At 41.0% G+C, this 13,928-nt stretch overlaps 1 protein-coding gene across 1 annotated transcript in view; it reads left to right on the top strand.

Moving 5' to 3' along the window:
* Window positions 1-13,928, top strand: part of Hebp2 (heme binding protein 2) — a 30,498-nt gene that overhangs the window by 9,667 nt on the left and 6,903 nt on the right. The window contains exon 2 of the mRNA XM_028779252.1: window positions 7,299-7,388. Within this exon, the coding sequence (XP_028635085.1) occupies window positions 7,299-7,388 (90 nt within the window). The remainder of the gene's footprint in view (window positions 1-7,298; window positions 7,389-13,928) is intronic.

Genomic DNA, 13,928 nt, shown 5'->3' with positions numbered 1-13,928 from the left:
TAAAGAAATACAGGAGAGTACAAGTAAACAGATAGAAGCCCTTAAAGAGGAATCACAGAAATCCCTTAAAGAAATGCAAGAAAACACAAAGAAGGAATTAAACAAAAACATTCAGGATCTGAAAATGGAAATAGAAGCAATTAAGAAAGCTCAAAGGGAGACAACCATGGAAATAGAAAACCTAAGAAAGAGATCAGGAGTCATAGATGCAAGCATCACCAACTGAATACAAGAGATAGAAGAGAGAATCTCAAATGCAGAAGATACGGTGGAAAATATTGACACAGTTGTCAAAGAAAACAGGAAATCCAGGACACAATGAGAAGACCAAACCTAAGGATAATAGGTATAGATGAGAATGAAGATTCCCAACTTAAAGGGCCAGTAAATATCTTCAACAAAATTATTGAGGAAAGCTTCCCTAACCTAAAGAACAAGATGCCCATAAACATACAAGAAGCCTACAGAACACCAAATAGACTAGACCAGAAAAGAAATACCTCCCGTCACATAATAATCAAAACATCAGATGCACAAAACAAAGAAAAAATATTAAAAGCAGTAAGGGAAAAAGGTCAAGTAACATATAAAGGCAGACCTATAAGAATTACACCAGACTTCTCACCAGAGACTATAAAAGCCAGAAGAGCCTGGACTGACATCATACAGACCTTAAGAGAACACAGTTGCCAGCCCAGATTACTATACCCAGCAAAACTCTCAATCACTATAGATGGTGAAACCAAGATATTCCATAACAAAACCAAATTTGCACAATATCTTCCCACAAACCCAGCACTTCAAAGGATAATTGATGGAAAACGCCAACACAAGGAGGGAAACTACAACCTAGAAAAAGCAAGAAAGTAATCTTCCAATAACCCCCAAAAAAGATAACTATACAAACATAACTCTACCTCTAATAACAAAAATAACAGGAAGCCACAATCATTTTTCCTTAATATCTCTTAACATCAATGGTCTCAATTCCCCAATAAAAAGACGCACAATATCAGACTGGATGCACAAACAAGACCCAGAATTTTGCTGCATACAAGAAACGCACCTCAGTGACAAAGACAGACACTACCTCAGAATAAAAGGGTGGAAAACAATTTTCCAAGCCAATGGTCCCAAGAAACAAGCTGGAGTAGCCATTCTAATATCAAACAAAATCGACTTTCATCCAAAATTAATCAAAAAAGATAAGGAAGGACACTTCATACTCACCAAAGGAAAAATCTACCAAGGTGAACTCTCAATTCTGAACATCTGTGCTCCAAATGCAAGGGCACCTACATACATAAAAGAAACTTTACTAAAGTTCAAAACACACATTACACCTCACACAATAATAGTGGGGGATTTGAACACCCCACTCTCAGCAATGGACAGATCATGGAAACAGAAACTAAACCGAGACACTTTGATATTAACAGAAGTTATGAACCAAATGGACTTAACAGACATCTATAGAATATTTCATCCTAAAACAAAAGAATATACCTTTTTCTCAGCACCTCATGGTACCTTCTCCAAAATAGACCATATAATTGGTAACAAAACAGGCCTCTACAGATACAAAACGATTGAAATAATCCCTTGCATCTTATCAGATCACCACGGACTAAGACTGGTCTTTAATAATGACAAAACCAATGGAAAACCCACATGCACGTGGAAACTGAACAACTCTCTACTCAATGTTTACTTGGTCAAGGAAGAAATAAAGAAAGAAATTAAAGACTTTTTAGAATTCAATGAAAATGAGGACACATCATACCAAAACTTGTGGGACTCCATGAAGGCAGTGCTAAGAGGAAATCTCATAGCTTTAAGTGCCTACAAAAAGAAGCTGGAGAGAGCACACACTAACAACTTGACTGCACAACTAAAAGCTCTAGAACAAAAAGAAGCAAATACACCCAAGAGGAGTAGAAGGCAGGAAATAATCAAACTCAGGGCTGAAATCAACCAAATAGAAACAGAAAGAACAATACAAAACATCAATAAAACCAGGAGCTGGTTCTTTCAGAAAATCAACAAGATAGATAAACCGTTAGCCAGATTAACCAGCGGGCACAGTATCCAAATTAATAAAATCAGAACTGAAAAGGGAGACATAACAACAGAAACTGAAGAAATTCAAAAAAAATCATCAGATCCTACTACAAAGGCCTATACTCAACAAAACTGGAAAACCTGGATGAAATGGACAATTTCCTAGACAGATACCAGGTACCAAAGTTAAACCAGGAGCAGATAAACCATCTAAATAGTCCCATAACCCCTAAGGAAATAACAGCAGTCATTAAAAGTTTCCCCACTAAAAAAAGCCCAGGACCAGATGGTTTTAGTGCTGAATTTTATCCGACCTTCAAGGAAGACCTAATACCAATTCTCTTCAAACTATTCCACAAAATAGAAACAGAAGGAACACTACACAATTCATTCTATGAAGCTACAATTACATTCATACCCAAACCCCACAAGACACGACAAAGAAAGAGAACTTCAGACCAATCTCTTTTATGAACATCGATGCAAAAATACTCAATAAAATTCTAGCAAACCGAATCTAAGAACACATCAAAACAATCATCTATCATGATCAAGTAGGTTTTATCCCAGGAATGTACGGATGGTTCAATATTCAGAAATCCATCAATGTAATCCACTATATAAACAAACTCAAAGTAAAAAACCACATGATCATCTCACTAGATGCTAAGAAAGCATTTGACAAAATTCAACATCCCTTCATGATAAAAGTCTTGGAAAGATCAGGAATTCAAGGCTCCTACCTAAACATAGTAAAAGCAATTTACAGCAAACCAGTAGCCAACATCAAGCTAAATGGAGAGAAACTTGAAGCAATCCCACTAAGATCAGGGACTAGACAAAGCTGCCCACTCTCCCCCTACCTATTCAATATAGTACTGGAAGTCCTAGCCAGAGCAATTAGACAACAAAAGAAGTCAAAGAGATACAAATAGGAAAGGAAGAAGTCAAAATATCACTATTTGCAGATGATATGATAGTATACTTAAGTGACCCCCAAACTTCCACCAGAGAACTCCTAAACCTGATAAACAACTTCAGCAAAGTGGCTGGTTATAAAATCAACTCAAACAAATCAGTAGCCTTCTTCTACATGAAAGATAAACAGACTGAAAAAGAAATTAGGGAAATGACACACTTCACAATAGTCAGAAATAATATAAAATACCTTGGTGTGAATCTAACCAAGCAAGTGAAAGACCTGTATGACAAGAACTTCAAGTCTCTGAAGAAAGAAATCGAAGAAAATCTCAGAAGATGGAAAGATCTACCATGCTCATGGATTGGAAGGATTAATATAATAAAAATGCCCATCTTGCCAAAAGCAATCTACAGATTCAGTGAAATCCCCATTAAAATCCCAACTCAATTCTTCACAGAGTTAGAAAAGGAAATTCTCAAATTCATATGGAATAACAAAAAACCCAGGATAGCGAAAACTATTCTCAACAATAAAAGAACTTCTGGAGGAATCACCATCCCTGACCTCAAGCTGTACTACAGAGCAATAGTGATAAAAACTACCTGGTATTGGTACAGAGACAGGCAGGAAGATCAATGGAATAGAACTGAAGACCCAGAAATGAACCCACACTCCTATGGTCACTTGATCTTTGACAAAGGAGCTAAAACTGTCCAGTGGGAAAAGGACAGCATTTTCGACAAATGGTGCTGGTTCAACTGGAGGACAACATGTAGAAGAATGAAAATTGATCCATTCTTATCTCCTTGTACAAAGCTCAAGTCTAAGTGGATAAAGGACCTCCACATAAAACCAGATACACTGAAACTAATAGAAGAGAAGGTGGGGAAGAGCCTCGAATACTTGGGCACAGGGGAAAAGTTCCTGAACATAACACCAATGGCTTATGCTCTAAGATCAAGAATTGACAAATGGGACTTCATAAAATTGCAAGGTTTCTGTAAGGCAAAGGACACTGTCAATAGGACAAAACGACAACCAACAAATTGGGAAAAGATCTTTACCAATCCTACATCTGACAGAGGGCTAATATACAATATATACAAAGAACTCAAGAAATTAGACTCCAGACAACCAAATAACCCTATTTAAAAATGGGGTATCGAGCTTAACAAAAATTTTCAATGGGAGAAACTCAAATGGCTGAGAAGCACCTAAAGAAATGTTCAGTATCCTTAGTTGTCAGGGAAATGCAAATCAAAACAACCCTGAGATTCCATCTCACACCAGTCAGAATGGCTAAGATTAAAAACTCAGGTGATAGTAGATGCTGGCGAGGGTATGGAGAAAGAGGAACACTCCTCCATTGTTGGTGGGACTGCAAGATGGTGCAACCACCTTGGAAATCAGTCTGGCAGTTCCTCAGAAAATTGGACATAACATTACCTGAGGATCTAGCTATACCACTCCTAGGCATATACCCAGAAGATGCTCAAACATATAACAAGGACATATGCTCAACTATGTTCATAGCAGCCTTAGTTATAATAGCCAGGAGCTGGAAAGAACCCAGATGTCCTTCAACTGAGGAATAGATTCAAAACATGTGGTATATTTACACAATGGAGTATTACTCAGCTATTAAAAACAATGAATTCGAGAGTTTCCTAGGTAAATGGATGGAACTAGAAATTATCATCCTGAGTGAGGTAAGCCAATCACAAAAGAACACACATGGTATTCACTCACTGATTATTGGATATTAGCCCAGAACCTTGAAATGCCCAAGATGCAACTCACAGGCCACATGAAGCTCATAAAGAAGGAAGACCAAGTTGTGGTGATTTGGTCCTTCTTAGAAGGAGCAACAAAATACTTAAGGGAGCAAATATGGAGACAAAGTGAGGGACAGAAACTGAAGGAGGGACCATCTGAAGACCATTCCACCTGAGTATCCATCCCATGTGCAGTCACCAAAGGTAGATGCTGATGTGGAAGTCAGGAAGTGCATGCTGATAAAAGACTGATATGGATGTCTCCTCAGAGGTCTTCAAGAGTCTGACATATTCAGATGCAGATGCTCACAACTAGCCATTGAACTGATCATGGGGGTCTCAATGGAGGAGTTAGAGTGAAGACTGAAGGAGCTGAAAGGGTTTGCAGCACCATGAGGAGAGCAACAACACCAACCAACCACAGCTCCCAGGGTCTAAACCACCAGCCTGGGAGCACTTAGGGAGGGATCCATGGCTTCAGCTGAATACCTAAGAGTGGAGGGCCCTGCTGGGCATAGGTAGAAGAAGAGATCCTTGACGTCATGAAGGCTGGACGCCCCAGGGCGTGTGAATTTTGAGGGTGGGAGGTGGGAGTGGGGGGGTAGGTAGGGGTTACATCCACAGAGAAGAAGGAGGAGGGGTGAGGGGATAGGGGGTTCCTGGGTGGGTGGGGGATGGGGGATGGGGTATGGGGACAACATATGAAATGTAAATAAAACATCCAATAAAAAAATTAAAAAAAAAAGAAAGTGTAAATTTGTAATATTTCCTGTATGTCAGAAACATTAAACAAAGCCAGAGCTCCAGGACAAAGAACCAGTAACAGATGTAAAAATACATTTTATTTCAAGACTTCATACCTGAGTGCTTTGATCTATATATACATTCGTATATAAGCTGTCTTAGAAGCCAGTGGTATTTGTGATTCTACTTTTATTTCAATATACATTGATTTAAAAACAGATTATTTAAAAATACTTTTTAGTGCAAATAATTTCCCACAATAAACAGCTGATAGATAAGGGAAAAAAACAAAAACAAAAAACAAAAAACAAAACAAAAAAACAAAAACAAAAAAAAAGAACAAAAAAAAAAGAAGTGCTGAAGGCAGGGAAGTATAAAAGATGAAGCCAGAAAAGAAGAATGGAAAGAAGGAAAGACAGATACCTCAGAAGGTAGTATTTAGTTATATATGTATATTCTAACACATGTGTTTATGTAATGACAATTAATGAGAAAAGAGGCCATTAATATTCAGAAAAATAAATATACGTTGTCTTGTAGGCACATAAAAAGATTATTTTGTTGTAATACTACTTAATCTAAAAAAGGATAAAAAAATATCATGACATAACAAATTGTTTCCTTTCCATGGCAAAACTATTTCTTCCATCAGGAGACTGTGCTTTCTGTTTCTCCATGATTAGGAATCCCAGAGCTCTGTGTGCTTCTGGAAAGAGAGAAGGGAAGAATGTAATCAGATTGTAATAACCAAACTAAAATTAAAAAATGAACTTGGAGTGCAATGACTATGGAGCCTTAACTCAAAGGACAGAGGCCACAATAAGGAAGACATGTTGTGTCTCCAGGAAATGGGCTAAAAGTGTGTTTGAAGAACTGAGAGATCAACAAAAAATACTGAATGAGGGTATGTGAAAGAGGGATCGCTCCAGTTTCTTACAGAAAAAGAGGAATGGTACCCAGGTATGTTGTCCTCTTCCTCAAGCATCATATGTGTAACTCTAGGTAGCTATTCATTTGCATCCTTGCTAAATGTGGCCACTGAAACTGGAAAACTGATTTCTTTGTCTATTTGGTGGGTAATTTTAGAGCCCTGCATGTTTTTGTAAACTACACTGGCCAACAAGTGTTGGACTCTAAAGATCCAAAACCAGGGGACACGCTCCCCCAGAGACACTCACGGACAAGACTTGCTGCAATAGCATGAGGTTTATTGGTAAATTGATGAGTTGATGAATTGATAGTGGCTGGTGCACCAGGGCTCTTCTGCTCATAGGCAAGAAGAACCCCAAACTGAGGTTAAGGGTAGCTTGTATACAGAGTTTACAAGGACAGTTAATTACTTCTTAGACAATATAAAAAAAAGATTTCAAACAGCTGTTCCCAGACCTTGGTTTCTAAGCAACTCAAAGTTACACCACAAAGAGGATTAGCTTAAGTGACTTCTGTTTACCCAGGTGTACTTAAGGGCTCATCTCCCTGATAAGACTCTTATCTTGGGTCCCTCTTCCTGGAATGTTTGTTTGAGTCTTTGGAATGTGCTCTTCCCAGGATGTGCCTCATGGGCAAACTAATATTTGAGTGTAGACCAAAACTCAGACTTAAGGATCTTTTAAGTTCAAGCTGAGACTTGAAATTACATTCTTACACAAGGTCTTAGACTTCTAAGACAGAAGGAACCATTTTACCATATCTGGTAAAAGCGTTCTCCCATCAAAATAATCTCTTACAAGAAGACCAAAGAAAAGTACTGTATTCATTCATAAGATAATTCTGCTTCTTTGTATTATTTCAACTAGGAATCCAAGAAGCTTTTCATCTAGGTCTACCACTGTGTCCTATGTTGAAGAAAACCTCAAGTTTGCTGCCTGCAACAAGATCCCCAAAAAGTATGTTAATAACTTAGGCAATCCTGGCCACAGAAAGTTCTCCCATCTTGAGATAATAGAGTGACTTTAGTGTTGAAGGATGTATAGGATTCTAATTTTCAACAAGAGGAGAAGCACATCTACTGAGAATGGTAACACCTCAATGCTCAGAGACCGTGCAGATAAAATGATGAATGAAACCACATTCATTGCTGGAAGAGAGTGCAGAGCCTCAGAAACAAAACTTTTGACACGTGGCCCAGAGGCCAAATCCAATTCTTTTCTGTATGCAATAGCAACATCCTGACTTCTTGCCCCTCAGCTGTTATCTTGACCCTAGATTCAAGGGTCACACACAGTGAAATGAGATTTCCCAGCTGGTACTGACACTATGGATCCAGACTTTTAGAGACCATCAGATGCTGATGCTCAGCTTTTTTTTTTTTTTTGATCAGCTGCTCAGTAGAAAAAATTCATCCATCATTTTATACATGGCCAATTAAAAATGTCTTAAAACCTGCTAACGGCAGAGAGGTGCACTCTGAAAGACTAATCTAATTGTGAATGCCTCTAATTGTGAATGCCTCTGAGGCCTTAAGTTTCTCACTCTAACTTTAGAATTATTATGAGATGTAATATGAATTATTTTTTATGTAAATGTAAACAATGTATTAATTTAATGGCTGTATTTCTTTAGCCTTGCTAGTCCCCAACAAATACAAAAAGAAACCAGTGTGGGTTGGTGAGCTGTGAGAGGCAGCTGAGTACCTGGTCGAGCAGGCTTTGAACCCCAGAGACTCTCAGGTACAGTAGGAGTTTGGCCTTGCTCCTGGACCCCGGCTCCTTTCACATAGCTACAGCCCCCTACAGAGAGGACTGCAGCCATTAGTCACATAGAACTACACCCCTACTAGCCCCTCCATGGGTAGAGGGCATAACTACAGACCACAGAGCCTCAAGATAAATCTCCATATTAATTAGATACCTGAAGGCCAGAGGGCATAATTAAGCATTCCTTTCCAGACCCTCCACCTTGCAAAAGGTATTCAACCTCAGGCCCACCCTGAGAATACCAGGGTATAGCTTTATCCATTTTCCACCATGACAATAAATATCTTAAGACCATAGTCTATTTCTCTTCTTTGGAGCCCACAGTGAGAAACTGTGGAGGTTTTCAACTACCAGCCACCATCTAATCTCCCTCTCTACATTCCAGCCATGGAGGCCATCAATTTCAGCAAGCCAGCCGAGCCAGCAGAGACCCAGCCAAGGGAGTCACCTTGACCAAGAGTCTCATAGGACACAGCTAAAGCTTCTTCCTCTCTCTGCTTTGGATGCATGTCAATCTAGTCTGTATGTCCCCACTGTCTCAGCCCTTCCACAGCCTTTCAGTGATGCCTGAGAGCCCAAAGGCCTGAGAACCAGTTGGTTCCCGGCCACCTTTTGGCCTGGGGACCCCCAACTCAAGAGCTCTGGCCCTGGTGGGACCTCAGACTATTTCCCCACCCCCTTGAGCTGAGTCTCAGGGCTTCACACAGCCTGAAGTCTGCCTGTCGCTGGGGTGGAGTGAACACAGTCACTTCTCAAGCCTTTGCCTCTATGAGCTCCTTGGGGGCAGCAGACCTGGGACCCACAATTCAACCCAACAACGGACCCACACACACTACAACCCAACAAACCAGGATTTATTTCAAGCTGCACCTCAATAGTGGGCAGTTAAATAATTTATAATAACCATTGTGCTAATCTGGCTGCCTCCCAGTCCCATACCATGATACTTGCATATTATTGATCTGGTTCTCTGGGCTTCAGATGTTTTTGTCTCATAGTGTCTTTTCAGACTCCACTTCATGAATGATCTGAATCACATCTAAAGAAAGGAGTCCAAAAACACTCTGGTGCCTCTGCATTACTGAGCCTGTCTTACTCAAAATAAACAATCAAAACTAAAACAAGTAATAATAATTTTTAAAAAGGTATCCTCATCCTGTGTGTTTTTAGGTGTGGGACTGTAATTTGGCCACGCCCCCCAGAGCCCAGAGAGAGGGCGGAGAGAACCAGTCTCTGCCTCAAGATTTCTCTGGCCCCGCCCTTCTCTGTTTCCAATATATAAGCAAAACACCTTCTGACATGTTTTGGGAGAGCGCTTTATCATTCACCACCCAAGCCCGCCATCTGTTAATAAATCAACACGTCTTAAATCTGCACATGTCTCTTGAATTCTGGACTCTTCGTGCATGTAAGTCAAGGCTCGCATGTGTCCCTGTCCGCGCGGGGCGGGGGAAGGGAGAGAAGTCGTTTGCCTGCCCCAGCACTCTCTGTACTCTAGTTAGCCGTGCAGCTTGTGTCCTGTGTCTCCTGTTGCTGCACTCCAGCTCGCGGGACAGGGGATGAGAAGCCTTTCTCTCCGCAGTCGGCTCTGCACGCCCACTGTCTCGAGACCGCCGCTCTGTCACTGTCGCCCTGTGACCAGAGCTCGCGTGGAACCCGACATTTAGGGAGATGGGCCAGATAGGATATGAAGTAGAGAAGTAAGTATAGGAACAATCTTCATATCAGTAGAGGAAATACATTTATGAATAATTCTCCCAGTAACACACACATACACAAACACACAGCACAAACACATATTCAAATACATATGCACACCACACATGCACACATGTGCATGATTTATCAAATGACAGCTATGCTCAATAATGGCCATGCTGACATAGATTACCTGTCATTTGTAAGCAAGAAATTGCCCTTTTCACTTGTGGCCTGGGATAATTTAAATGCCCTCTACACCATTCAACATCAGCCTAATCTAAGATAAAGAAAAAAAAAAGATAATGGGTGAGTGGTGCTTTAAGGAGTTTAGATAATTCTGTTTTCTGCTATAAAGACAGAAGGGGACCCAAAGTAAGTTCCATCTTACCTAAGCACCATTGTAAATTGCTAGACGGATACAATTTTGCTTTTCTAGAAAAAATGGTCACCAATAGAACTGGGTGATGATGTTTTCTCTTTCTCTTTGGTCAAGAATTCTAGAGACCAGCATGCCTCCAGAAACTGCACTGTCATTCAGGGTCAACAGTCCTTAAATACCCATGGGGTTCCAAGACAGAAAGTACCCTTCTCATGTAATTCTGAATGCAGACCCTATTAAACGCAGGCCCTAACAACAACGATGACAACAACAACAACAAACTACTGGCTTATTAGAAAGACAATTCTGCTTCAGGGTAGTTTCTTAGCTAATGTTTTACTGCTGTGAACAGACACCATAACGAAGGCAAGTCTTATAAAGGACAACATTTAATTGGGGCTGGCTTACAGGTTCTGAGGTTCAGTCCCTTATCATCAAGGCAGGAACATAGCAGCATCCAGGTAGGCATGGTGCAGGAGAAGTTGAGAATTCTACATCTTCATGGAAGGCTGCCGGGAAAATACTGGTTTCCAAGCAGCTAGGAAGAGAGTCTTAAGTCCAAGTCCACAAATCTACTCCAACAAGGTCACACCTTCTAATAGTGACATTCCTGGGCTAAGCATATACAAACTATGACATTCCACTCCCTGACCCCCATATGCTTCTTCAAACATATGAGTCTATGGTAGCCATACCTAAACATAGCATAATGCAAAATACATTTAGTCAAACTTCAAAGGGCTTCATAGTCTGTAGTAGTCTCAGCAATGTTAAAAGTCCAAAGTTCAAAATTTCTTCTGAGATTCATCCAGTCACTTCATTGTAATCCCCAAAGCAAGAGAGGAAACCACCTGGGCAAACTCCAAACTCCTCTTCTCCATGTCTGATGTCAAAGTGGTCTTCAGATCTCCAACTCCTTTTTCATCTTTGTTGACTGCAACAAACTTCTTTCTCCTTAGCTGGTTCCATTCCCTGTTAGAAGCTTTCCTCAGCAGATAGACCACGGCTCTGGCATCTCAAACATCTTGGGGTCTCCAAGGCAACATCAATGTTACAGCTTCTTGTTTCAATGTCTGGGATCCACATGATCTTCTGGGCTGCTCCAAAGGGCTGCCATCTGTAGCACTCTAAGCTCAGGTTGATCCACTCCACTGCCACTGCTGTTCTTGGTGATTATCCCATGGTACTGACATCTACAATACACTGGAGTCTTCCACTGCAACTAGGCTTCACCAATAGCCCCTCATAGGTGACAAGCCTCAGCTCCTTTGCATGACACCTTCAGTCCTGGGCCATCAACTGCAACTGGGGCTGCACCTTCACCAATGGCCTTCCATGACCTCTCACAGTGCTGAGCCTCAGCTGCTCCTCATGATGTCCTCAAGGCTTCAAAACCAATACCATCTGGGTGACTCTTACACATCACCAAGTACAGCTGCAGCATGAGGAACAACTTTGGCTATCTCTGGGACACAGTTTCTTTGTGCTTTCAGAAAACACTTCCCAGAAGATTTCACCTCAGTGATGCTATTCTCTTCTTAATCAACACTAATTTCTTAGCTCTAGCTCACCAGCATCCATTTCCCCAGTAGTCCCTTCTATTTTTTACTCTAAAGCTAGAGCCAAATGGCCAAAGCTGTTGAGTTCTGCTGCTTGCAGGAGCTGGAACATGGCTCACTTGTTCTATTACATCATTACCAGCTTTCTGTTTTCCAGCTGCTGCACTACCTAGGCTTGGCTGTCCTGGATCTTGATTTGTACCTTGACCCTTGAACTCAGAGAGCTGCATGCCTGTCTCCTGGAATTAAAGGTGGTACACACCATGCCTGGTTCTAAATTTAGCTGGATGGAATCTTGCCCCAAAGTTGCATTCCTTTAATCTCTTAGAACACAGAATGCAGCTCCATTTCCCTCCCTCTCCCTCTTTCTCCCTCTGCCCTTTCCTATACAAACACTGATGGTAGTCCAAAGTTGAAACAACACAAATAGTCATACATTGATAAAATGTTTATCAAAAGCTTTATTTGTCCATAAACAAGTGATGCTACAAGATGCATAAACCCTGAAGACACGTTAAGCAAAGGCAGTTAGTCACACAGAGCACATGCCATGTGTGCTATATGAAGTGTCCAAGAGCTAGGTATGGACTCAGTGAATCTGGGAAACTGTTACAGCAACCTGGTTCTTAGACATTTTCTAGAAATGACCCAAACATGGAGTCAGTCAATCAGCTGGATGGGAGGTGCAGGGTGGGTAGGCCCTCTGCTTTATTTTGGTTTTGGTTTCCAATCAAACCACAAAGATAAGTTCAACTTACTCGTTCCTTGGAGCATGGCTCTAGGAGTTGGGCGTATCCTAGTTTTCTTTCTGTTGCTGTCTTGTTTATTTGGCTTACATTTCCATATCACAGTCTATCACTGAGTGACATTAGCAAACCGGGGGCAGGAACTGAAGCAGAGACTGTGCAAGGAAGCATGCTGCCTTGTTTCCAAGCTCACCTTCAGCTACCTTTCTTTTCTTTCTTTCTGTTATTCTTTCAAGAAGGGGTCTCTCTACACAGACTTAGCTGTCTTGGAACTCACTGTGAAGCCCAGGCTGGCCTCCAACTCACAGAGATACTGCTAACCATCTTTCCAGTGTAGTGCTGGCATTAAGGGCATCTAGGCCACTATGCCCAGCCCCAGCTACCTTTCTTATACCTCTGAGAAACAGTTGCTCCAGGTGGCACACAGTGGGCTGGCCCACCCACATTAATTATTCATCAGAGAAAATGCCCCATAGACTTGCCTACAATTTGTTGAAGGCAGGTGTTTTCTCTGTTGAAGTTTCCAGTTTCCTCTTCACATATGACCTGAATATATGCCAAACTGACAAAAAATAAACAAACAAGACCAAAAAAAAAAAACTATTTAGCACAGGAGCCTAGAACATGCTAAAGGCTGAGGTTGGGAGATCATTAAAAGATGTCCTAGCATTGTAAATGTTGCAAAACTCTATAAATATAATTAAAAGTCATTGAGTAGTACACTTTATTATTATTACTGATTTTCTGTTTTTTAGGAATTCTTATAGCTAAAAGGGGTTGGGGGAAGCAAGTGGCTTCAAACTTTGTAGTCAAGGGTTACTTAGAATTTCTGAGTTTCCGGCTTCCAAACTCATAGTTGTAGGATTGCAGGGGTGCACTGCCATGCCTGGTTTATTAAATAGTACAGGTATGTTAATACATATAATTAAAAATAAAACTTAAAAAAATTTCCATTATGGGAGAGGGGTGTCTCTAGAGTCCTTACTCCTGAGAGCTACTTGTCAGTCACTGGTTTCTGGGGCATAGAGACTCATTTCTTTTTAGAAGTGTGGGCATTGGTAGGTTCCCAGTATTAGTATTTTGTCTAAACTCCACCTCCACAGTTATCTGGCAACAGCCAGGTATGCTCTGCCCCACAGTTACCTGACAACAGCCAGGTAAGCCTGCCCACTATAAAAGGGACTGCTTGCCCCTCCTCTCTCTCTCTCTCTCTCTCTCTCTCTCTCTCTCTCTCTCTCTCTCTCTCTCTCTCTCTCTCTCTCTCTCTCTGTGTCTCTCTGTCTCTGTCTCTGTCTCTGTCTCTCTCTCTCTCTCTCTCTCGCTCTCTCGCTCTCTTGCTCTCTTG

Source organism: Grammomys surdaster, unplaced genomic scaffold (genome assembly GCF_004785775.1).
Source record: "Grammomys surdaster isolate TR1022 unplaced genomic scaffold, NIH_TR_1.0 348, whole genome shotgun sequence".
NCBI lineage: Eukaryota > Metazoa > Chordata > Mammalia > Rodentia > Muridae > Grammomys > Grammomys surdaster.
Note: the sequence above shows the minus strand (reverse complement) of the source record. Positions and strands in the feature narration are given on the sequence as shown.